We start from the raw sequence: 27,089 nt of genomic DNA, 5'->3' as shown, positions 1-27,089 counted from the left end.
TGCACAGCCATGGTCAAGTACAGTATCCAACCCTTGGTTCCATTTAGCCTGGAAGTTCTAATAAACTGGTACAACCAACCTCTATGGGACAACACGAAAACATAAACATCACAGGGTGAAGTTGCATCGGCTGAGTGATACTGCTTCCTGCACTTGCGTTTCAAATGACAGTAAAAGCCATACATGTTCCAGCCATATACTGGGTTTTGACCTAGTCTTGTTTTCTATTCTATAGGGAGTTTAGCAGTGGCATCTGTGTGTCGCTGTCCTGATTTCCCACAGGCACACAGGGTTGTTGAGTTGTACAGTACTGTGTTGTGTTGTGTTGTGTTGTGTTGTGTTGTGTTGTGTTGTGTTGTGTTGTGTTGTGTTGTGTCGTGTCGTGTCGTGCAGTGATGGAATCACTGCCATAGGGCAAGCCTGAGCTGGGGTGTCCCTGTGAATGAGTCAGGATCTCTTCTCTTTCTCTCTCTCTCTCTCTCTCTCTCTCTCTCTCTCTCTCTCTCTCTCTCTCTCTCTCTCTCTCTCTCTCTCTCTCTCTCTCTCTCTCCAGCCTTTGTCCAGTGACAGCCCCCAAGTACATAATGTTTTCCACCTCACTTTCCATACTTGTTCATTCGTCCTCTTCATCACCCTCCCTTTTTTATCTCTATACTCCATCCTTTTCATTTTCTTTTTTACATTGCATTACGTTACATCACTCATCATCACATCATTATTCTATGTGTCATTCTCTATTTCTCACCTTCAAACTCTGTCTTTTGTTTTCTCTCTAGAACCCTCTTTCCAGTATCTGGAAACAGTTTAATTTGAGGGTCAATACAGTATGTTGCGTTTATCACAAGAGAGACAAACTCCGGTCCTTTAATTAAATTGTGGATGTTACACTCGGGGCATTGGGTGTTAAACAGACGATTTGTTTAACAAACGTCATGCTTTGTCGGTCCAGGAGTACAACATTATGTGAGGGTCTAATAGTGTTGGATTGTTCAATAGAATGAATGGATTAATGGTTTAATGAGTAAACTGTTGTGGTTTTATTTGAGCAGCGCACACAGCACACATTAATGCACTACGCATGCATGTTAATCACAAAAAAACAACACTTGGTATTATAGGGTAATGGATAGTCAATGTTAAATCTGCCCCTATAACACTGAAAATGTAAAAGTCAAATGCACATATATTTTTTTTACTGTGAGTGGCCTGAGACATTGAGGTACAACGTGTGCGTTTTTTGTGTTGGTACAATCAAAAACGTGGTTATAAGAGCGAGTTAAGAATTGTGTTTCTAATCATCGCATTGCCCATATTTATAAATCAATTTACATGGATACCAATGGAACTCCATTTGTGAACTCCTGTCACTCAGAGGGCCGCAGTTCACATTCATGTCTCTGTGCTTTGGTAGTCACATTATGTGAAAGAAGACAAGTATGGCTACATCTTGGCCCAAAAACATGCGTGTTAAGTGAATATTTTGGCCGTGAGGACGATTTGTTTGGAAGATTTCCGGGCTTATTTCATTTCTGGCTGCCCACTGCTTGCTCGTCTGCCACACTCTAGATTCGAACATTGGCTTAAAACACCCAAACTTTGAACTGCGTTTGCGGAAAAAACGTGTGACATATTCGAATACCGTTTGAACGACGATAAAGTCCTTGTTATTGAGTGCTGTTTCACGTTTAAATCATGTTTCTATGTGACAGTATGCCAGAGTAATGTGGCTCCAAAGTGAGGTGATGTTTTCTGTTTGGGTCCATTGAAAGTCAATGGTGGTTTTTGGCATTGTTTCTTGCGTATTACGTTGCCGTGGTAACGCGTAACTAGCCTGGCATTGGCCAGACTGGACTTCGGCCCATAGGGAGCGAGTATGAAAAATGATCGGGCCAATCAGTGACTGCATTTCAACTGCTGTCAGTACAACAGTGAAAAGCATCAAAATCATTTTCTGATTTCTCATACTCGCTCCCTATGGGCCGAAGTCCCCCTAGAAAATATTAAATATTAAGTATGGCGGATTACAATACGTGTTTTGCCATTGGCATGGCAGGCACAATAATTAGCACACATAATGCCACCAAAATGTAGGTTATACTTAAAGGACGACTTCACCCATTTTCAACCTATCTTCATATAATTGGTACTCACTAATGATAAATGACTCATGATAAAATGATTTTAAAAAATCTACTTGGACTGTGTCTGATAGGAGGGCTGTTTACAGTTCAGAAACCAATCTACCAGTGACATCATCGTTAAACAAGATTTCAAATGTTTTATTTAGATTTGTATTAACAAAACAAAACAATAGCTTCCATTAGCATGCAAACTTTCCAGGAATAGAAAGCATGCCGTTTCTATTCGCTTGGATTCCCCAATGATGATGTCACTGGTAGACAGGTTTCTGAACTGTCCACAGCCCTCCTCTGTGACACAGACTGAGTAGACACAAATTGTGCCATATTATCAGGAGGGAGCATTAGTGAGGACCAATTATGTGAAGACAGGTTGAAAATGGGTGAAGTCGTCCTTTAATTGTATTGTTACTGCTCTGAAGACATGTGAGAACAGTGTGAGACTCTTCATAAGACCGAAACATAGGGTATAATAATCCACAATTAAAATAATATTATAATAGTGGCATTGGATGGCATTCAACTACACAACCCCAACAATGTCTCTTCCTGTCATGTGTGAGAGAATAAAGGGATGACAGAGGAGAGAAGAGACGGGGTATGACGCGAGGAGGAGGAAGGGGCTGTGTGATCATCATGAGCCACATTATGGAAATAAGGTGCACGAGCGTGTGCCAGTTAAACCGCAGTGTGCCGTGCGAGCGGGATGAGGCATGGATGGCAGGCAGGGCTGAGGCAGCCGGGCGGGTTTGGACGGTAAATCGGGTCGGTCGGTAGATGGCGGTAACCCCAGAAACCTGATCCAGCAGCAGGTTCACCAGCACCGTGCTCTCAGTTTGCAGCAGCATTCGCACTAGAAGGCAAAGGGATAGCAAGCTGTGGGCAGTTTGAAGGACAACCAAATGAAACAGGAGCGCCGGTGGCTCACGTCGGGGTCCTCTTGAGCTTTTTTTTCCGCGCGTAGCCTCCTCCTGTCCTCCCGACCAGGAGACGGTACGTTTTCTTAAATAAAAAACAGGGGGAAAAAAAGGGGAAATTAAAATAAAATAAAAACCATGGAAGACAAATCCAATTCGTTCTCCAGCAACAAGGAGGAAAAGGCGGACGGGAATAACGTGTTTCAGAGGCAGGACTCGATACAGAAGAACAACATGGGGAGCCAGAACATCAACAAGGACCACGCTAACTCGGTGGGCTTTAACAAGGGGGAAAAGGTGGAGGAAGCCATGGTGGGGTTCGACGACCTGGACGGGGCGACCCGGGGCTTCATGCAGCGGCGGTTTGGAGGCATGATGCAGCCCGGTGTCAATAAGTTCTCCTTGCGGATGTTCGGCAGCCAGAAAGCCGTGGAGAAGGAACAGGAGCGCGTTCAGACGGCGGGATACTGGATTATTCATCCGTATAGCGATTTTAGGTAAGAAGAGGTGGATTGGGAGTCATCTGGTAAAACATGTTTTCTCCCCCCCCCTCTCCCGTCACACTCAGATCCGCAAGGCACACGTCCACACACACACACACACACACACACACACACACACACACACACACACACACACACACACACACACACACACACACACACCTTTTGGCTTGCATATAGCACAGGCAATTACCGCGGGGCTGATGATGGCATCACGATCAGCATCACCTGTAGTGTATATCTTTTTAAATTACTGTGTATTTTATAATATTAGGGAGGAGCGTACATTTATTAAGGTGCTGGCTGCACTGAGGTGCCCTTGGAAAAGGGATGGTGAATGTCATCATGCCTTGCGCACGCACGCACGCACGCAGGCACGCACGCACGCACGCAGGCATGCGCACACACACACACACACACACACACACACACACACACACACACACACACACACACACACACACACACACACACACATGCAGGCACGCACGCACATGCACACACGATTGTTCCACCATAACACCAATTACCCTGTGTCATGGTCGTCATTGCGACATATGCGGTTTCCGAGAGGCGACAGACACCTGCCATGTATGGCTGTGTGTGTGTGAATAACATGACAATGTACCATTCTTCAGCAGTGGGGTTTCAGACCCTTTTCATACCAAGGTCCATTATTTATTCGTCATTTGAGCCACGGATTCATCACCATTTGATGAGATTTAGACTCTCAGACCCAAGACTTAGAATATTTTGTTGTCGTTGGATACGATTTTGACCACAATTCCATCCATGCTGTCTTGATGTTGGTGCCATAGAGATAGCAGGCCAACCTTGATCAATATAGCAATTCTTCAATGAAGTAATGCAGATGTTTAACAATAATTGAACTCTTGAGAGAGAGAGAGTAAAATGAAACCAAATGGACCCATAAGGGTCCATTTGGTTTCATTTTATGCTCTCTAGAGTTAAAAATCTATAAGGGTCCATTTGGTTACCAACTCTTCCATCATTTAGCTGGGGACCACCTGGAACCCCCTCAGGGACCACTGGTGGTCCCCGGACCACTGGTTGAGAACCACTGTTCTATAGCAATCACGAATGTAAACATTTGGTTATAGGCGGGCAAAGCATAATGCGGTACATGCGAGACATTAAAGGATCAACTACATAAAGGCATATGGATTTGGCCATCGTTTTCTCCGTGAAAAAAAAAATGCTACCACATATTTAATTATTTAAAAAGATAATGTATGCACAGACAGAGCCAGAGGCCCAGTGATTGAGAATCTATTGGCCAAAATGAATCATTCAAAAATAGTGTGTTTTTTTTTGGAAGAGCCACAACATTCTGTGGAAATGTGATGGAATGTGTCTGAAATTGGAATGCGACATGACATTATCTGTTTGTTTTTATAGTTGGTCTGTCGTTATTTGACCGTGTGCGCACAAAAACGTGCTTAATGCGCATATGGTCCAACATTTAGTACGATTTGGACTCCAAATCGTACTAAAAGCAGGGGAATTGTAACAAAGACAAAAGGGTTAAAAATCCTCAGTGTTCATTGATAACTCCTCCGAGAGTGTATGTACAAATGAAACCAAATGGATCCTTACACAACATTATGGTCATCTCTCAGAGTTAAATGAACACTCAGGACTCAGTACTGTGTGTGTGTGTGTGTGTGTGTGTGTGTGTGCAGGCGAGGCCCGTTGTTTACAGTTCACCAATTCACCAATTAAGCATCTCAGCTCAGCTGGTGCTGTCTGGTTCCACCGGTGTCCCCTGACACAGCTTGACTGTGGTCATTGGCGATCAACTCTCCCGTTTTCCGTTTGATCTCCCATCAACGTGCTACACCACACCAGTGGTTCTCAAACCAGTGGTCCGATCCGTTAGTTTGATCAACGTTTACCTCTCTCCTATCTCTCCTATGGTACCACTACCAACATCAATACAGCATGGAATTGTGGACAAAATCGTATCCAACCATATAACAAAATATTCTATGCCTTGGGTCTGAGAGTCTAAATCTGATCAAACGGTGGTCCATGTCTCAAATGCCCAATAAATAATGGACCTTGACATGAGAAGGGTTGAAACCCACTGTGCTACAGTTGCCTTAACAGGCGCTATCCATGGTGCTGAACCTCTATCCAGCCTGTATCTACAGTGTATGCCTGTGTGTCTCCCTGCAGCTTAAAGGGGAAATCCACCCATTTTCAATATTTAACTATGTCATTAATATAGCATAAAGGAGTTGTGTGGAAATAAGAAAAAATTAAAAAAAAAATTAACATTGCAAAAAAATGTAACATTGCAAAAAAATTAACATTGCAAATTACACCATGATGAGTCATCACAGTGTAATTTGCAATGTTAATTTTTTTGCAATGTTACATTTTTTTGCTATGTTAATTTTTTTTTACATTTTTTCTTATTTCCACACAACTCCTTTATGCTATATTAATGACATAGTTAAATATTGAAAATGGGTGGATTTCCCCTTTAAGGCTAGTGGTTCACAAACCTTTCCATTTCAAAGACCCCCACAACTCTCAGAGGTACAGACCTGTCAGGGTCCATTTGCAACCCCCTGGACCCCACTTTGAGAACCACTAGGCAATGCCAGCTGGATCCTGTCAAGTCCTGTCAATTTAAAGGGATATTTCACTTTCAAAAAAACTTTGGGACATTTTTATCTTCTACTCAGGCTTCTGTGAGCCCCCAGACCGTTTTTAAGTTGCTTTATTCAGTATTTAGATATTTGATATTCATTTTATCAGACACGCCCCCTTCCTTTACAAACCTTGCCATCCTAATACGTGAGGAGACCATGTTTTTTCGATAACTTTTTTAATTTTTTTAATAAAATTTTCTTATTGTATTAATTTCTTTTCATTTTCCCCAAAAAATATTAAAGAGAAATGAAATCGAAAAAACACGGCCCCCTCGCGTATTAGGAAGGCAGGGTGAGTCACCAGAAACAAGGACGGGTGTTTTTGATGAATATAACATGTTAAAAATTGAGTTTGAAGTTATAATGGGTTTGTATAGGAAGGGGGCGTGTCTGATAAAATGAATATCAAATATCTAAATACTGAATCAAGCAACTTAAAAACTGTCTGGGGGGCTCACAAAAGCTTTAGTAGACGATAAAATGACCTACATTTGTTTTGAAAGTGAAATATCCCTTTAACTCTGAGAGCTGTACAAATGGACCCAACTAGACCCTGTAGCTTATTATCGGAGTTACACATGGATAAATCAACACTGAGCATTTTGTGATGGTTCAGAGTGGTCAGAGCACTGTGATGGTCAGAGTGTGTGTGTGTGCGTGCATATGTGTGCGTGCATATGTGTGTTACTGTGTAGGCTACGTGTGCGTGCCACGTCTTAAAAATCCAATCTCCCATTCAGAAACTGTGTCCAATTGATAAACACATAATCTCACACAGTGACCAATGTTCCCCTGGGCATCTGGTGTGAGCTATTTTGTTTGCTGTAGTCAATCAATAACAAAACAATTACATATCCATGCAACCAATGTAGTAAGATTGTAGGCTGAATGAGAAAATAAGAATTATATATATAGCTATATATATATAGCTCATAATATACAGTATATTTTGATGTACCAGTAGTTTATTTTTTTTACACACACACAAAGTAGTAGTACAGAAGCATGTGTTTAGAATGTTGTGTTTACTACAAAGATGAGCAAGGATTAGTAGAACAGACACAACAGTCAATAAGCTTAACAGGCCCTGAAAACTGTTGTTTAAGGAGTTAGTCCACTTCTACAAGATAGCAAAAGAACAGTTCCCCACCAATCTGTGGGGCAAGAGTTATGAATCCGAAAAAGTGAATGGAGGCGCATTGTGAGACAGGATGAAAGACCTGTGAGAATACAGGAGAAATGCTGATGAGTAATGATGTTGGAACAGATCCTCCAAGGGTAGTTAAAATCTTGTTTTAAGCTCTTTAGGAAATCAGACCCTTGATCGGAAGTTGTTTCACTGAGCCTAGCCAGCAGTAGCCAGGCCTCTGTTCAGTGTGCCAAGACAACCCATCACACAACACATTCCAGAGGAATCCCTCGTCCCCTGGTCTATTAAGGGAGGAACCCTTGTGCTCGACCTGAGTGATAGGCTCGTGGCTAGAGAGTGATACATACCCATGTCTTAAGCGTGCGCATTATATTGGTACATAAATAGTAGATAGGCAGGGGTACATGCTTGGTGGTTCCCTTTACTTTGCGTTTTAAAAATTAAATGTGTTCCTCTGCTGAAGGGTAGGACTCTTTGTAGTGTTTGTAAAGAATTTCAGCAACGATGCTTCACTGTTATTATAATTATAAAACATTAATTTGTGTTCAGTTACAGTACCTTTTTTTCCTGTCAAGGCAGATGCTTCCACTGATGGTTTCAGTACCAAACAACCAGGCTATCTGATCTTATAATGAAAACCCTTATGTAACATCAGTCCATGAATGACACCACCATTCACGTGTGCTTTGTATGAGCATTTGAAACTCAATAGCCAACATATTCTTTGTAAACAGTGGCTACTTAAAGATTCATGACAGGTTAGTAATATGCATTATTCATAGATATATTTGAAAAAGGGCCCATGCATGGACTGTCAGGGCTTTTTATCTGTAAGAAGAAGCAGCTTTTGTCTTAGTTGTAAAAGTCTTTCATTGTGGTTTTCTTTTGTCAGGCTATCATAGGAGTGACATGGATGGACCCTGGCTGTTGTCAGGTGTCAGATGATAAGGATAAAATGCCTCATTGGTTATCTCACAAGCTATAGTTTATCTGTGCCTAAGATTTGGTCAGTGCTAAGCCAATATCACAGACACTTACAGTGCAGACACGTCTTGAACACTTTTGGGCATTATATATATTTTTTTGTTTCAAACCATATTTTATATTAAATTTAAGATTTAATTCTCTTATGAGGGCTCTATTCCTCCGATCATTCTTCAAAACATGCATACAAGCTGGGCTTGAAATATTGTATTTTTTAATTCAAATTAATATTGAATTTCACCAGGCTGAATGAGTAAACTGTTGACACAGAAACAAAGGAGCTTAAATTTAAAAAAATCTACTATTTGATATTTACATTTCTTTAAACTGTTTGCAAAGTGTTTGGAATGACCAAACATTCAATAGTGATCTGAATACTGTTTCCTGTGGTATGCTAGCTATCAGAATCTTCATGTCACAAAACACATCATGGTAGAAACTATAAAGATACAGTGTTTGAGACTAAAGCCATAATACCTCACTTCGTAGGATTTTAGCAAAAACAAAGAAAAAGTATGCCAAGATGATCAACTTCTATACCTTGTCTCCAGACGTTTAATGTGAAGCCACATGACATGAATTTGGCAACAAATTAATTATATTAATATTATATTAAACTAACCAAAAATGTATTCATGTATAGAATTAGGATGTAAATGTTATATTTAAATGTGTGAAAGGATCAGAGTAGAGCAGCATGTGTCAGAGCTCACCTCAGTGTGATTTGGTGTGATATACAAGACATTTTCTCTGGGAATTTGAATTAGTTTGACTGTGCTGACTGGTGTCCCCTTTGTTGAAAGGCAAATGTGGTCTGGTGGTGATTGTGCTGGGGGGATATGGGGGCAGCCAATAGAGGGAGAACCTACAGGAATGGAATGAAGTGCTCAGAGATGGAGGTGAATTGCTCTTGTGGTACTTCCTCTATCTTTGCTGGCACTGGCTGCACTGATGTGTTGTGGAATTCTATGTTTTCACATACTGCAGACAATAAACTACTACTACTTGCTGGAAGTAGTGGGTTCTGGTAATTTAAAAGTGCATGCAACCTCCTTTTTTTAATGGCATTTTATGCGTTATTTCAGAAAGACACAGTGAACAGAGAGACTGAATTGCCGGGAGAGAGAGAGGGGATGACAAGTAAAGCGCCTTGAGTTGAATTTGAATCAGGGTCTTTAGGGACTAAGGGCTATACTTGCTATATATGGTATGTGCTCTTTCTCTGTGATCCAAAGGGACACCCCCAAACCCGTTTAATGATAAAATAAACCATAATATTTACATAATAAAACAGTATTATATTCATAAGATGGACATGTGTTTAGAGGAGACTACTATCTGGTATTATGGTCTTATGTAAAACCCTGTGAGTCCCTGTGAGTGCAGATGGGTCCAGGTGAGGTTTCCCCTCTCCATATATAATACACTGTAGATGCCATTTGCTATAGGAAGAAGGATGCTCTGTTATGATTTGCAAAGGGGGGGCATAGCTATTCAGTTGTTTATTTTTATTGTCAATTATTTTGGAGTCTTCTATGGATTCATATACAGTATATTGATAGTATATTAGAGTACTAATTGCGTTATCTAAAGTCTGGCAGAGGAATATCTGTTGCAGAATGCAATAGCCTTGACTACATTTGGAGTAAAATATCTTGATTTTAGTATTTTATGTTGTAATCAATCAAGATGGATTTTGGTGGCCTGTTGAGGTTGTCCAGACATCGCCAAGAAGATAGCGCTCATATTAGAATGATAATTTTCAAGTTTGGGATCTGAACTTGGATGTAGTGTACTGTTGTATTCAGATATTATATGTACTTGTACCTAATATGGAGCTGGCTGTGCAGTAGATTTGGAGCTAGACATGGACCTGACCTAGATTTGGACTTTGGTCCAGATCTGGACCTGGATGTACTGTTGGATCTGGAGATGGATCTGGGTGCACTACTGGTACGGTAGTTGAGGTAACTGGTCAAGGTAGAGATCAGTTTATTGTTGGCACTGGACCTGGGTGCACTGTTGGAGCTGGCGGTGGGTTCATAATAGAAGATCCAGCTGGAACGGGATCTGGTTTCTATATTGGAGGTAGACTTGTACTTTGTTCAATATGCTTTCTTTCTTGTTCTTCAAGAACTGATATGAGATTTGAAGCAGGGATCCTACAAGTGCCATGTGCGCAAACTCTCACACGACTGACCACAGCTACGGTGTGAAGAACAATACACATCTGACTTGAGTGAAGCCAAATAGGTCCCTCTACACACAGAACCAAATGCCTGTCTTGATATTACACATGGGATTTGCTGCAAACGGTAAATGATATGCGCTGAGAACAAGGTTTTATTCAGTGCCCCATAAAGATGTTATTATTAAGACTCGGAGCGAGTCGATTTTTTCTACTTTTATATAACATTCAGGGATTTACACTAAGGCTTTACTGTACATATAATAAGCACATATAATAGTGCCATCCGATGGTGTAAAAATACCTATGGTAGATATTCTTAACCAGCAAGATGACCGTCGTTTAGCTGAAGTGCAGACAATTATCTGACACATGATCTTTGGATATTTATAAAGCCAAGGCCCCTGCTTCATTTATTCAAACAGCTCCATTACCAGGCAGCCAGTCAGCCATTCCACTTCAGTCTCTCCAGCCATAGCAGCAGACAGACGGCCAGGCAGCGTAGAGGCAGGCAGCGGGGATGGCGTCAGTGGAGAGTTTTTAGCATGAGATAGGATTCTTGAAAGCATCTATTTTCATTCATGGATGCCACGGCGGCCCTTATCAGTTGCCAGGACACTTTGTGAAAAGAGTGGGGTGTCCGTGAATCACTTTTGGCTCTGTTCATCATTCCCGAGACAGAGGGCACTGACATAGACGTGTAATTTATGCTTTGGCGAAAAAGGCGTCGTACAAAAATGATGCTTTTGTTGAGAACCATATCGAACAACACTTTTCCACCAGGGCATTAGGCTTATGACACAGGAAGCCATCCCGCCCTTGTAGGCAAGTGAGGGATCATGGAGGACCAAAGCCCCTCACGTGACAACAGACCTCATACTAAAAGCTTAATACGTCATCGGATGGCCGTGTGACTTTGCCAAAAAAGCAGTTATTTTTACAGCAAAGTATAAATTGGTCTTAGCAGAATCCCAACTACACCCAGTGAGTGGTAACACTGTACAATTTCTCTCTTTGAATCATACATCACTTCCAGAGTTCTGTCCACCCCCACATTGCCCCCCCCCCCCCCCCAAAGCCTTAAGGATTGTGAATCCACCCCACCTCACAAAGTTCAGTCTTCAATTGTGTTTCTGCTAAATCGAATGACAAGGAACATTTATAAGAAATTGAATCATTTATAGCAGGATAATGGCATCTGATGTACAGTGGCACAAGAGATAAATGAAGCCCCATTGAACTATAGCAGAGCAGTTGAAGAGGACTGTGGTAATTATTTCATATTATCTAGTAAGATACTGTACAGTAATGAAATCATGAACATAACAAAATTATTGTTTCTAAAATATAAAGACCAGACTTATTCACCCTATTTTCCAAACACAGGATACTTGTTGTAAACATTGTCATTAATAACCCCTTACGACTGCATACTTCTTTTCACAATGAATAGGGAAAATAGCTTGTAGAACTGCTATTTTCACTGTTTCTGACAGTCTTTTGGCAATTTTCACCTATAATGACTCAATGCTCAAAATGGGTTGAAAGTCCATTTTAAAATGGCATGGAACTGTAGTGACGCACACATCGGTGCTTCAAAGCCATCTGACTTGAGCAGCACAGACAGTGTGTCACTCTCTTTGCCATGGGAGATGAGTCTGTATTGAGCAAATATGACTTCTTCACTCTGAACTCTGAATTGTCTCTTGAAATCACATCAAAGTGTTTTGCACAGTGACACAAAAAGTTAGAACATTTCAATTTGATAATTGATATCACATAATAGGCAGTTGGTCTAATGTGCAGTTTCTAGGGTCTAATATGCGGTTGCTAGGGTAAAAGAGGTGATTGCTAGGGTAAAACAGTGGTTGTTGGGTCTAATAGGCGGTTGCTAGGGTATAATAGGCGGTTGCTATGGTCTAATATGTTGTTGCTAGGGTCTAATAAGCAGTTGCTAGGCTCCACTGTAGCTAAATGGCATTTTCCCATTAAAAGTGAAATATCTCTAAAAGTAGTAATTATTAAAATAATCACACCCAGTGTGAAGTGAGTGGTGTCATCACAGTGAAGGAAGCTCACTTTAAAAAAAATGATTTTTTTGAAGTGCGTGGTACTATTTATAGGTTATTAATTTCATCATGCGTCTCGCTAGCCAATCAAAGCAAAGGGTCTGAATAGAGTCAGCCAATCACGGTACGGCGAGAAGGGTGTGAATAGAGTCAGCCAATCACAGTACAGGGAAGGACGGAAAGGGTGTGAATAGAGTCAGCCAATCACAGTACAGGGAAGGACGAATTCCCAACCCCACTTATAGGAGCGGCTACACCGCTCAAAAAAATCTAATGGTAGATGTCCTAAGTAGGCCGAACGTTGCAGAGTTTCCTGCTAAAAGTATGAAGTACTAGTTAGGGGCCAAAAAAACGGCGATACAGTATATGGAGATGCCCATATATGGGAATGCCCCCTTTTGTGCCCATATATGGAGCTGACTGATTTGTTTGCAATTTATGCCATGACGACACATTGAGATTAGACAACACACTCCATATTTGGGCGTAGCTGTATTGGGAGCTCCTTATGGTTTAGTCAGAGCGTGACATCAGACGTCCGCCGGCTGGCCGGCCGGTCCTCCCTTAAGCCAATTTTAATATAGGATATGATAGGATATCATGAGCAAGGTGTCATGTAATTATATTCTCTGAATCCTACGCACTGTTGCTGATATGTTTGTTTGTTTGCTTACATTGTTTGTATATATATTTATATATCTATTTATGTATTGCTCTGCAGGTTCTACTGGGACTTGGTAATGCTCGTCATGATGATGGGGAATCTAATCATCATTCCCGTGGGAATAACCTTCTTCTCGGAGCAGACCACCACCACCTGGCTGATCTTCAACGTGGCCTCGGACACCATCTTCCTGGTGGACCTGGTCATGAACTTCAGGACGGGCATCGTGAACGAGGAGAGCTCGGAGATCATCCTCGACCCCAAGGTCATCAAGATGAACTACCTGAAGAGCTGGTTCGTCGTGGACTTCCTCTCCTCCATTCCGGTGGATTATATCTTTCTAATAGTGGAGAAAGGCTTCGACTCGGAGGTGTACAAGACGGCCCGCGCGCTGCGCATCGTCCGCTTCACCAAGATCCTCAGTCTTCTGCGTCTGTTGAGACTCTCCCGACTCATCAGATACATACATCAGTGGGAGGAGGTGTGTATACGTACTTACTTGTGGGCGTCGAGGGAGTTTGTGTATACGGGTGTAGAGGGACTGAGGGAGGTTGTTTATAGGTATGGGTGTAGAGGGAGGTTGTATATACAGTACATACGGGGGGGGGGAGGAGAGAGAGAGAGGAGAGAGAGAGAGAGAGACCGAGGTAACATGTAGGTGCATGTTTTCAGGCGAGCAGCGATTTAACCTTGAAAATGTCATGCCTTGGTAGAAATACAACAAACAGGAACTGCCAATGAGCAAATCGGTTGTTAATATAGTGCTCAGTGATGGCTGGAATCGTTTTTCTTTCTTAAAGGCAATGATATCACATAGGGAGCACCTCCCAAAATCCTTTTCTTGTAAATTAGTAGTAATTTTGTCAAATGGGAAACATAAAACAAAACGAAATGGAAAGGAATGATCTCCAGAATTATATTTTCTTATGGGTGCCTTGTATTCAGAGGGGTATCTGTTGGACGAGTCATTTTTGTGTGAAGATGCAACAAAGAAGTTATGGCTCGCTGAACACGGCTCGGAATGATTCATCATATTTCCCTCTCTTGAGTCACACCATTTAACCCATTCAATCCGGGAACGCACCTGTGTCATTTTTAGATTTCTTTGGCTCTTCAAAAATAGCAGATCTACAAGCTCATAGCACGGCACCAAAGTGCCACGCTATGAGCTTGTAGATCTGCTATTTTTGAGAGAAAAAAATCATGAAAATGTGTGCAAATAAATAGCCTACTGTGTATATACATTTTTAACTCAAATCTTTGCTTCTGGGGGTCCCTGGAACAAAATATTTTCAGATGGGGCGGGGGTCTGCAGACAAATACATTGGGTGGTATTTTGGGTGGTCCTTGACATGAAATGGTTTGAGAATCACTGATATTATAGCAACATAAGTTAAAAAAAGGATTTAGAAGACATTTGTAGAATCCCCCAGAAGCAAAGATTTGAGTTAAGATGTTCGCTTGGAAAAATACATATATTCAAAGATTTTCAAAAATGTGCAAGATTTTTCAAAAATAGCAGATATTTTTTAACAGCCAAATTAATCCAAAATGAAACGTTCCCGGTCTGAATGGGTTAACCTGACCACAGCTTGTCTTCTGTTTCCCTCTAGCATTTCCGTTACATCTATTGCTCATAATGATCACACAATGCCTCACACTGTGAGAGAATGGGAATGCTTTTTTTATGTTATTTTAAATCCATAATAATGTGCATGACATGGCGTGTACTGTGCAATACAAAGGTCAGAAGCTAATTTAAAATCTTTAGCCAGTAATTATGTCAAACCCATTCAAAACTCACTCAGGCCAGGTAAAAAAAATGATGCAATCAGCTGCTTGTTTTTTATTGGCGGGTGGCGGATGTATATTGTCAATTTGCTGTATTGAAAAAAAATATATTTATATGATTTTTCAAACCTGTATGTTAGTTTCCAGATTTAACTGGTTTTATTAATGTGGGATAAATTGTTAATAAGCAATATCCGACTAACACAAAAGAAAAATGAGGTACCCCAAAGTAGGCTACCCCTAGGGGTAACTAGTTCCCTCATTAGAGAAACAATGGGTTAGAATAACATGGTTTAGAAAAAAATAAAATACATTATCTACTGCAATGATTGATGCTGGAATAACACCAGCAGCAATGACGTCATCTGAGACTCACACAGAGGCCTTTAGATATAGACAGTGGTGGAAAAAGTACTCAAATGTTTTACTTAAGTAAAAGTATCAATACTGCACTGTAGAAGTACTCTTACAAGTAAAAGTCCGGAATTCTAAATTTACTTGAGTAAAAGTACAGAAGTATTGGCATCAAAATGTACTTAAAGTACCAAAAGTAAAAGTACAAAAATGTTTGAAAATAGCCGATCTACAAGCTCACAACGCGTCGCAAAGCGACGCGTTGTGAGCTTGTAGATCTGCTATTTTCAAATAGCCTAGGTATAAAATAGGGCTAAAGTGGTTAATGTATGTTTCATAATGTCATAATTTATATCTGAATAGTAACTAAAGTTTTCAAGTAATTGTAGTGGAGTAAAAGTAAAATATTTGCCTCTGAGATGTAGTGGAGTAGAAGTAAAGGTATTGGAAATTGGAAATACTCAAGTAAAGTACAAATACCTCAAAATTGTACTTAAGTACAGTACTTAAGTAAATGTACTTAGTTACTTTCCACCTCTGTCATATAGATATACCAAAGGTACACGTCTACTAAACCTTGACTCCAAAAGGTTTGCCAAGGACTACTTGTCTGCTTGTATATGTAAACTCCTGAATGTTCATGGTGACCCACATGGTCATTGTACTGTTGAAATAGTTTCCTCCCACCTCTGCCTGTGCAAACCTCCTCTGGCTCCGTCCCAGCCCCTCCCTTTCCTGTTTGTTTAGGTCTACGCTTTGTCTCATTGGTTGTTGAAGCAAAACGCTCTCTCGAGGTTGTTGTCAGGGCTCACAGGGATGTGCTTACAGTAACAGTATACTGTACATCCCTTTGCACTACTGTATGTTTACGTACTTTCATGGGTGTGTATCTGTGTGTGTGTGTGTGCATCTGTGTGTGCACGAGTGCACATACACACACACGCGCACACACATGCATACTGTAAGGGATGATCTGAACCTTAACCCATTCACTCCTGGAACGCATTAGATTTATTTGGCCATTCAAAAATAGCAGATATACAAGCTCATAGCGAGGCACCGAGTGCAGCGCTACGAGCTTGTAGATCTGCATTTTTTTTAATATCGTGAATATTTGTGCAAATCTTTGAATATATATTTTTTAAAGCTAACATTTGTAAAAAAAAAAAATTTGTTCCAGGGACCTCCAGAAGTAAAGATTTTAGTAACAAATGTTCGCTTTAAAATATATATATATTCAAAGATTTGCACAAACTTTCACACTACATCTACAAGCTCGTGGCGCGGCACTCACTATGAGCTTGTACTGTATGTATATCTGCTATTTTTTAATACCCAAAATAAGCTAATATAGCAAAAAATTTAACACAGTATTTGACACAGTATGCGTTGCCGGATTGAAATGGGCTTAAATGTTAAACCACATACTGTATATAGACTGTAATTTCCTCGGTGGTGTTGTCTTGTCTTGACGTGTACATGTGGGGAGTTGACCATACATTTCACACATGATGTGGTACATCGTGGCCAGCTGTGTGTGGTGTGGGAGGATGAGAGGATGATGGCATGGAGCCTGGTTTGAAACAAGGTTAATGGAAATACGCTGCAAGCAGAGCCATATAAGGAGAGTTGCGTCACCTCCGTTTACTTCATCCGACCAGGTCTTCTACACAGAGCCTTCTAATTGGCGAATAGTGACAAAGCCCTGAACTGGAAGTTTACGGAATGCACTGGAGTCCATGAGCGTTTGTCACTATTTCAAGTTTACTTGAACCACGTGATCGGCGCTGTTTCTGCCCCCTCATTGACGTAACTCTCCAATAGAAGGCTCTGGCTGCAAGCAGACAGACCAGCAGCAGCAGCAGCGGTACTGTAGATACCTGAATGCACTGGTTCTCAATGTTGGGTTCCCGGGGGCCCCCATGGGGTACTTGAGGGGATTCCCAGGAGATCCACATTTGGCCGTGACCTAATGCATATCAAACTGGGGGTCCTTGAACTTCCAAAAGGTTAAGAATCACTGCCTTAAGGCACTGCAGTCTCTCTTTCTCCCATTCTCTCTCTCTCCCCCCCCTCTCTCTCTCTTTCTTTCTTTCTTTCTTTCTTTCTTTCTTTCTTTCTTTCTTTCTGCCATTTTGTGTTTCTTTCTCTGTCTTCTTTCTCTCATTTTCTATGTCACACTTTTCGCTCTCACATATGTTTATGTCGCAGTACGATTGGAGAACCAGTCAGATTGAAGAAGGTGCACTCGGTTTCACCAAAGGAGGCGCGCCACCTGAAGGTGACTTGAGCCACGGGAGTCACCGTGCAGAGCGCTGTGAAGCGTTGCAGAGTGATTCTGTCCCGATAAATCATCGCCCCCCCCCCCTAGTCTCTGTACCTCCGAGACGTAATTTTTTCTTTTGACAAGGGAGCACTCATTTTTCAATCTTACTGGTTATTCAATCGTGCTGTAACATATACATACAGTGTGTGTGTGTTGTGTGTGCGTGCGCGCGCATGTATATACAATATATATATACATATATTTTTCTTTAGAGGAACCATATAAAGATGTGCTGAATAATGCAGGAAATCAGATTCATTCAGATCAGAGATAAGGTGTAGGGAGGGAAAGGGCACACACAATGAAAAACAAATCTCCAAGCTGTCACAGCACGTTAGGCCGCAGGATTAGCACAGTAATGGAGAGGGAAATGCAGTCCCCTTCTGTCATAATGGCAAGAAGCAGTGCTGTGTCATTACTGTATTTCAGCCTTTACTGAAGTCAGTCAGACAGACAGACAGACACACATTCAATCAATCACAGTCACACTAAAGCTTGATTTATGCTTTTGCATCAAAATAACGACACACGCATCAATGCATTTTCAGATGAAAATATGTTTTTTTTGTTGTTGACAATTTGCCGCTGAAGCAAAAAGTAATCAAGCAGCCCGCATTTGTACCATTTTTTTTGCCGCCTGATGGGGGATCTCCCGTGGCAACCTGTCCATCCATCTAAAGCAGTGGTCCCCACTGGCTCACCCATCTGACCACTTTACATGGCAGGCGACGTGTGCATTTTCATCGATTGCGTTGCGGCCTGGAATAATAGCATTAATGTAGTATATTAAGTTCCTATTTATCAGAATCGCAATGAAAACTCATTTTCCAAGGTTTTAAAGAATACCATGTACTTTTTTATTTATATATATATTTATATTAATAATAAAATATTATATTATCATAATATAATTATTTGGGGGCCCACTTGGAATACCCTCGAGGGAATCACTGATCTAAAAGATGAAGGAGCCCCTAATCTTATCAGCATTGAACCAGGTCAAACGGTCATCATCCATTAACCTTGGTACTGTATGGCTGTACTACAGGCCCGCTCTAGCTCATAATCCTGTTAACTCTGACACGGATCACATTTTTAAGAGTAATTTTTGTTAAATAACACTCAGGATTTTACCTTTATACAGTTGGTGCGCCATCTATTTTCATTCATTGGTACTCCACCCAAAACAGTAGCAATCCTAGAACACCTTTGAATCGAGAATCAAGAAGGTTTATTTGTCACTGCTCACACAGGTACAAGCAGGGAAGTGCAAGTGTGTGTGCCAATCCTTAAACACCATATCCTTTGGTGTTCTTGTGGAAATATTGTAAGTATGCTGCTAGTATGTTGTGGAGGGGACACATAGATTTGCTATATTTGGCCGTGTAGTAGTACATGACAGGTTTTATGGGCTCTTATCCAGGATTATACTGTATGACTTAACTTAGGTGTGATAAAGTCAAATAGGGGTGGGGGTGTGGGGACTCTTACGGTGTGTTTTGAAGTTGGTTCCTGCTCTCCTTGTCTTCCATTGCTGTTGTCTTTGACCAGAGAGGTTATCCTAAATGAATAGTGCTTTTATTTATTACATGTTTGTATTTTCATAGAAATACAGAATGCACCCCGCAACTTAATATACTGTACACAAAAGGAAATAAAATAAAAAACAAAAAGTAACACACACACACACACACGCACGCACGCACGCACGCACGCACACACACACACACACACACACACACACACACACACACACACACACACACACACACACACACACACACACACACACACACACACACACACACACACACACACACACACACACACACACACACACACACACATGTTGTATAAATATATATATTTTTTAATTAAATACAAATTAAAAGGCAGTACCAGACATCACCATAGTTGGAGTCATGCCTTTGTGGGACATGAAATATTACGGCTTTGTATTTTATATTTATAGATAAACAGTTAGGCTGGAGAATCCTCATGTCTCACATCTGCTTCATCACAACCATCAGACCTCCTGCCAGGTCCCAGCTCCTGAGCCGAGCCTCATTTTGGATCCTTGCCACCGGCCAGGCTAGGTCGCAGCCTCAGAGATGGCCCATTTCTTTTGTCAGCTGTAGTATCAGGCTTCACCTGATGTCATATTAGATGTGTGATGGATTTTTTAATCATCACAGAACACCAATTATTTGGGAAATCTTGCATTAAATGCGATGATTTCTAGCCACCTGAATGAGTCAGCACCCAAGTAAAATAGCTAAATAGACTTAAAAACAACAACAACAACAACAACAACACACACACACACACACACACACACACACACACACACACACACACACACACACACACACACACACACACACACACACACACACACACACACACAAAAGAAAAACGTGCATATAGTGCTTTTGAGTTGGATATTTTTCTAGGTCAGTAGCTAGCTAGCCTAGTACACTATAATGTTAAAGGTAAAGCCAGAATTAAAGGCAACTGATCCATTTAATTTGCGTGTAATAAATGGGACTCCGCATCTTTAAGGATCGCCATTCTACCTAGGTTAAGCCACATGGCTGATTCATGACTGGGCAGGTAAATTGATCTTTAAGGGGGAAAATGTGAGCCAACTGACCTGGCTATCTAGTTCACTGGGTAAGAACAGAAGAGGAGAGTTTAACCGCAGCACATTAAGGTATACAGTATCTGCTGTGACGGCTCAGTTAGTTAATTCTGACAGATGCAACCCCATTTTGTAGTCGGTTCAAAACAAGCGATCAGATACTGTCAGGCTGTCAGCGTGAATGTTGTCTAAGTCTTTTGTGCTAGAGTGACGCTACAGGCTGTCTGCGTGAATCGTCTCTCTCCATTGGTCACATTGATCTTCCTTAAGGGTTCTTCACACTGGTCAAGGTTACTTTGCTCAACATCGCACCAGAGGCATGCTCTACAAATGAAACGTATATTTCAAGTTCATCTTCCTCACATGGCAATAGTTTAAGTCAAGAACATCATAGATAGATAGATAGATAGATAGATAGATAGATAGATAGATAGATAGATAGATAGATACTAGAAAAGTAGGTAGTTAACTAGAGAGATACAGCTAAGATAAAAAAAATATTTTTTAATACAATAAAAATTAAGTAGATTTAAAGTTTGACCTGGCGAGAACTGCGCTAGAACTGACTGCAGGGTCAGCATAATGTAACTATTAATAAATATAGGTACAAGACAAGTATAATGTACAGTACAATCGATATACAGTATTTACAGTGTCAGCCAGCTACACAGTGGGTACTGTATATGTACAATCACTCAACAGTGAATATAATGAGCTATAATAAGCTGAAGCTCAAGGCAGGCATATCCTAAGCAAGCATCTGTTAGTGAACATCCCAGTAGTCCATGTGCAAATGTGCCAGGTCAAGTAGGAGTCATTAAACCAAGGCCACAACAGAACGTATGGGGGCTTGGCTGTAGAACTGGAAGCAACTTGGAACTTACAAGCAATTGAACAAGATTGCAAATATGACCCACTAAATCTTGTATTCTATTACGTGCAATTACTTTATTTAATTCTCAATTTCTGAATTCCCATATTTCTATTCTATTAACCACCAATTTTCAAACATTTTTTCCATGGCAAAAATACTGACACCAGAGTTTAAGTCGTTAAGACACAAGAGACGCATTTGGAAAAGAAAAATGTTTATTTAGTGACAGTAATGATGTGGATGCATGAATCAAAGGTTTGCACTACATTACAGTGAGATGGAGGGTTTGGACGTAGTACAGTAGTAAGCAACACAGGGGCCATGTCCAGGTCACTGTGTGATTTACCAGACCATCTGAGACGAGCTTCTGTGCCAAAGTGGAGATTAGGTTGTACGGAGTGCCTTGCTCCACCAGAGAGAGAGAGAGAGAGAGAGAGAGAGAGAGAGATGAACCTGCCCTGCGAATTTCAGACTTGGGATTCACGAGAAGAATTTATTTTAATCTTTCTCAGAAAATACTTCGGTTTGCACATTGTGAGGTTATGGCCACAGGGTTAGACCTATACCATCCATTGGCATTGTGAGGCTGGCTAAACAATAGGACCCACTGACTATGTGAATGTGGTCTTTAAAAAAGAAAAGTATTCTATTTTAAAATGGCTAAAAGTGTTGTTTGAATTCCCTGTAGGCCTACAGTACATGTTCCAGTGTATGCAGTTGTCCCCTAGTGTTCAAATAGATGTCACTGCACATGAACACAATTTACCACAATGACAAGGCACTGGCAGTAGGACCTGCCTTGAACAATGACATTTACCTATTCTATTTCTGGAAAAATACAAATAAAAAAGCACTAGACGTTCACAGCAGAGCTATTAGAACCTGGACACTAGAGGATAAGGATTTAAATCATTTCTTCTCAATGGTTGGAGGAAACACACAGATGTGTGCAGTCATGTGACCCACTGTAGAAGTCTCCTACTGGAAATGATGCATTGGAGCTGTGTGTGTGTGTCTGTGTGTCTGTGTGTCTGTGTGTGTGTGTGTGTGTGTGTGTGTGTGTGTGTGTGTGTGTGTGTTACACGGTTTGTATGTAGATGCCATACCTATGGGCTTGTGTTAGCGTGGGTAGTTATCTGGCTGTAGCTCGCCGTGTGTGTGCAGGCACACACATGCTGTACAGGGCAAAGATCTTTCTTGTAACGTGTAAGAGACTTGCAGGCTGCAGGAGGCTAAATTAAAAGACCTCTGTCACGCACCTCAGCATGTAACGGTCTGACTCTGCCTGGTCTTGACATAATCTAGAGGAACTAGAGGGTTATTTTGTAAGTAATAAATGTACAAATAATTTAACCACTTAAACTCTGTACCTGTACTTAGTTCACTGGGGTCCCCCAAGACTCTATATATACTAGGTATTATTAGTATTTTGCTCTACACCAAATCTCTTTGCCGAAAATAGCCGATCTACAACCTCACAATGCATTGCGTTGTGAGGAATAGGGACGCTTGGGTTCATGTGGTAAAGAAAATGAAAAATATACTGTATGCTGTATAGCCTACATTTATTACACCTTATACTGTGTGTCATTACAGTAACACTGGTTCTGGACTTGATTTATACTGGATTTAGATTTCACTTCATTAAATATGTGAAGTGAATTAAAACACTTATATTTGTCGCCCAGATAATATGAATGTGGTGTTTAATTTGATTTAGCAAAATAGCAGCTCACATTCTTTTGGGAGGGTAGTTCTTCTTTTGCTACAGACATTGAGCCATTAATTTTCTCCAAAGGACATTCTCTCTCCGTCTTTCTCTTTTGCCCTCTCTCTCTTTCTCTCTCTATCTCTCTCTCTCTCTCTCTCTCTGTTGTGTGTACTCGTGCAAACACGCACGCACGCACGCACGCACGCACGCACGCACGCACGCACGCACGCACGCACGCACGCACGCACGCACGCACGCACGCACGCACGCACGCACGCACGCACGCACGCACGCACGCACGCACGCACGCACGCACGCACGCACGCACGCACGCACGCACGCACGCACGCACGCACGCACGCACGCACGCACGCACGCACGCACGCACGCAGAGGCCTTGCAGAGTAAATGAACTAGCTTGATCTTGATTGTTCCCCTTGAAGATCTCCTCTTCTTCGTTCTACGTTGTTGTCCTCTCAGTGGCAGAACATGTGCTTCTGAGGGAGAACACATTGTGCCTGGAACCGTGGTCTGGTTCAGTTCACCATGGGGGGGTTCACCCGCTCTCGGCCCTTAGGGACGGCAGAGAGGGGAGGGGGGGGGGATTGTTCAGCTCCCTCACACTCCGCTGACTTCAGCAGAACGAGTTTTTTCTCTTCATCGCCAACAGATTTAACCCATTTTCTTTGCCAATCCTCATGGCTGTCCTTCTGTTAGTTGGTTTTGTTAAATGCAGCAGGAAATGGGAAATGCGTGTGGGCCATATGGTTTATTGGTTTAGAGAGTAGAGATTTAACCCATTAATGTTAAATGGATTGCATTTATATAGCGCCATTCTCCAAAGCGCTTTACAATTCCACGTTCACCCATTCATTCACACAGTGATGGCAGCGGAAACCATTTAGGATTTTAACGATTGCGGTTCCTTAGCGATTCCCTCTTAACGGTCCGATTCCTTAACGGTTCCCTTTAATTATAATTATAATGGATTTATAATCCTATAGGGAGTTCCAAATGGGTCCATTTGGTGCCATTTACACTCTCAAAGTTTGAGAACAACCAGTATTGTAATTGTATAGCAGAGGACATGAAGTCCACATGCCAGCTCTGACAGTGTGATAAAATTAGGGGTGGGACGATATATCGATATATCGATATATCGATATATCGCGATACTTTCTCCCGCGATAAATAATCGATATACTGCCGAAAAATATCGATATTAATTATTTTATTTTTTTTCCTACTCTGTATTTGTGTAATGATGATTTTGAACTGTTTGGTGCTATTTTATGTGTTTATGAATTGAATACAAGGACTATCGTGATATATCGTTGGTGAATTTTCATGCAATATATCGTGATATTGCAATATATCGATATTTTCAGATATCGTGATATATCGTTGGTGAAATTTCTTGCAATATATATCGAATATCGTGATATCGCAATATATCGAACATCGTCGAATATCGTGATATATATTGTTATCGTGGGCCTAATATCATGATATATATCGTATCGTGAGGTACCCATATCGTCCCACCCCTAATATATATTTATATATATATATATATATGTTACAGGTAGATTGGCATTCCAGGTAGAATGGAAAATAAGCGCTTGTTTTCACCGCCCGTCCGCCCCCCAGGCAATTCTGTAGAACCAACGCCAGAGGGCAATGCAAGCCACACATGAGTCCCACACCACACACGCACGCATGCACACGCACACAAACGAGCACGCACACACGCATACGCGCACATGCACGCGCGCGCGCACACACCCGCGAACAAGGGGGGGAGACTGAGGAGGCGGGGCTGGCGGGCTATGTTAGTGCAGTGAGTGGCAGTTGGGGCAAACCATAGCGGGGCAAACGCAGTCCCCACAACATCATTTACTATTCTGTGCCTATCGGTACATAACTCGGACGGCGCTTAGTCGACTAGGAGACCATCGGCCGGTCGTCGCGGGCACTCGCGCCTGGAGGCGCTCGGGCGCGACTCCTTGGCCTCAAGGTCTCCTTAGTCGGAGCGCCTCCGTCAAGGTCCAAAACTATACTTTATCGGCGAAAAAAAAGAGTCCGCGGTTGTTTGAAAAAGTAATGTCCCGAGCGGGAGTCAAACCCAGACTCCCAGTGATAGTGGATGGGGAGTCCAATGATTATCGAAGTGCGCCACTGAAGCCAGTATGTATATATATAAAATCATATCAAATGGGGGTCTGTGGCCTAATGCATATCAAATTGTGGTCCTTGACATTTAAAAGGTTGAAAATCACTGACTGACAAAAGGAACAAAGTGTATTAAGTGTCTTGCTCAAAGAGAAAGGTGAGTTGGGGGGAACACGGAGAGGGGGGATATGGAGAGAGAGGGACAGTGAGGATATTTTCTTTCAGAAGACAGAAGCTGATAGTTGATACTGATCAGTACACCAGTGCTGTAGATCTTGTTACTTGGTCCTCCCTCGGGGAGAGTTCTGCTGCACATGTCACTGTGGTGGTTTGTCAACTGGGGGAATCTGTAGCGCCCATCAGTGCCATTTCTGGAACTGTAGGCGACGTGACTTAAAAACGATACGGTAGCATTCATGGACCCTGCAGTGTGGATAAGCAGTCAGTCTTGTCTTGTGTGCTATCATTGTCACGTTTTCTCTAAACGTCTCTAATTCACTCATGTACATTCATTTATTTAACCACTTAAACCCAATGTACTTAGTGGACCGGAGTCCCCTTGGGCTCTATGCTTAATGCTAGTATTTCCCTCTACGGTCTACGCCAAATCTCTTTGCCAAAAATAGCCGATCTTCAAGCTCACAATGCGCCGCAACACGACACTTGTAGATCTGTTATTTTCTCGGAATGTTTGCCCCAATGACGCTAAGGCTCAAGTGGTTAATCAGATTGATAAATAAAAGGGTCCATTTGGTTCCTAACTATCATCGTTTAAATGGGGTTAGGACTTTGAGAACCACAGGTTTAATTATGACATTTTCACTCTCTGTTTGGGTGTGTGTGGCTCACCAGTACTTGACAGCTGAATCAGGAAACGGCTTGTTCACTTTGGGTGACTGCGTTGTTTTAACGATGGAGTCAATTAGGATTGAGGTCCCTCTGATGGGACCCATGTGGGACGGGTGTCATGGATGCTAATAAAACTGCTGAATCACTCTCTGATCTCCAGTCAGATATTAACCCCCGGCTGGGAAATCTAAGCACTGGATGGTGGTTATTGCTGCAATTATGCCTCAATTGATATTGATTGTCTCTCTGGCTCACTGCATGCATTTGTTTTGTCAGTATAGCGTGGGACTTACTTAGTTATATACTCTCTATGTGAGGATACTCTCTGTGTCCCTCTCAATATCACACATTTATGTATTGATTAAGAGTTGTGTGTTGGAAACATGCAATGTGGCACAATGTGATTCACGCAAACGTCAGTAGCAGTACAATAAAATATATAATTAACATTACAACATTATAATGAAAATGTGCATGGAAAAGAAGCCAAAAACCTACCACTTTCATACAGATTGGGAGGAAGACGCGTCCCATTCCAAGTGCGTTCGCCTTATTATGTAACACCAGCATCACTATTCCAAAGAAAGGAGACATTTAGATAGACAGTGATATTTTTGCAAATTTTTAACAGCCCCCTCAGGTAGAATAGCAGGTTCTGTAGATTCAATTAATCTACAGAATCTCATTATTTCTGGAAGAAAAAAAAGTTTTCCAATAGATTGAAATCTGAAATTAAATAGTATCTAGTGCCAACATTATGGTATGAAATGCATGTTATCAGCCATTGGTTTCATGCCATAACCTTTTAAATTGTGCTCAGTGTTGCACCTCCTAGAGGAAACCATGCCACAACAGGATTACGTGGGACTAAGGGGGAACCATGGCACAACAGGATTAAGTGGGACTACCCTCTATCCGGCTCCCATGAATCACCAGCGACAAATAATATGTAGCCTTTTTAATGGTTTTATTAAAATCCTGTATCTTCAGGGTGGGACAAAAAAAACGAACAAAAGGAAACTAAAATGTATCTAATCAGATCAGTAGAAACTAACCTAACACCAAATCAAAACACAG

General features: G+C 41.5%; 1 protein-coding gene across 1 annotated transcript in view; it reads left to right on the top strand.

Moving 5' to 3' along the window:
* Nucleotides 1–3,193: 3,193 nt before the first annotated feature.
* Nucleotides 3,194–27,089, top strand: part of hcn1 (hyperpolarization activated cyclic nucleotide-gated potassium channel 1) — a gene marked incomplete at both ends in the record, with an annotated part of 102,251 nt that continues 78,355 nt past the window's right edge. Inside the window, 2 exons of the mRNA XM_080419897.1 lie at nt 3,194–3,552; nt 13,352–13,775. Coding sequence (XP_080276023.1) covers nt 3,194–3,552; nt 13,352–13,775 — 783 coding nt within the window. The remainder of the gene's footprint in view (nt 3,553–13,351; nt 13,776–27,089) is intronic.

Source organism: Gymnoscopelus braueri (assembly GCF_963280865.1).
Source record: "Gymnoscopelus braueri genome assembly, chromosome: 22".
Taxonomy (NCBI): domain Eukaryota; kingdom Metazoa; phylum Chordata; class Actinopteri; order Myctophiformes; family Myctophidae; genus Gymnoscopelus; species Gymnoscopelus braueri.
Note: the sequence above shows the minus strand (reverse complement) of the source record. Positions and strands in the feature narration are given on the sequence as shown.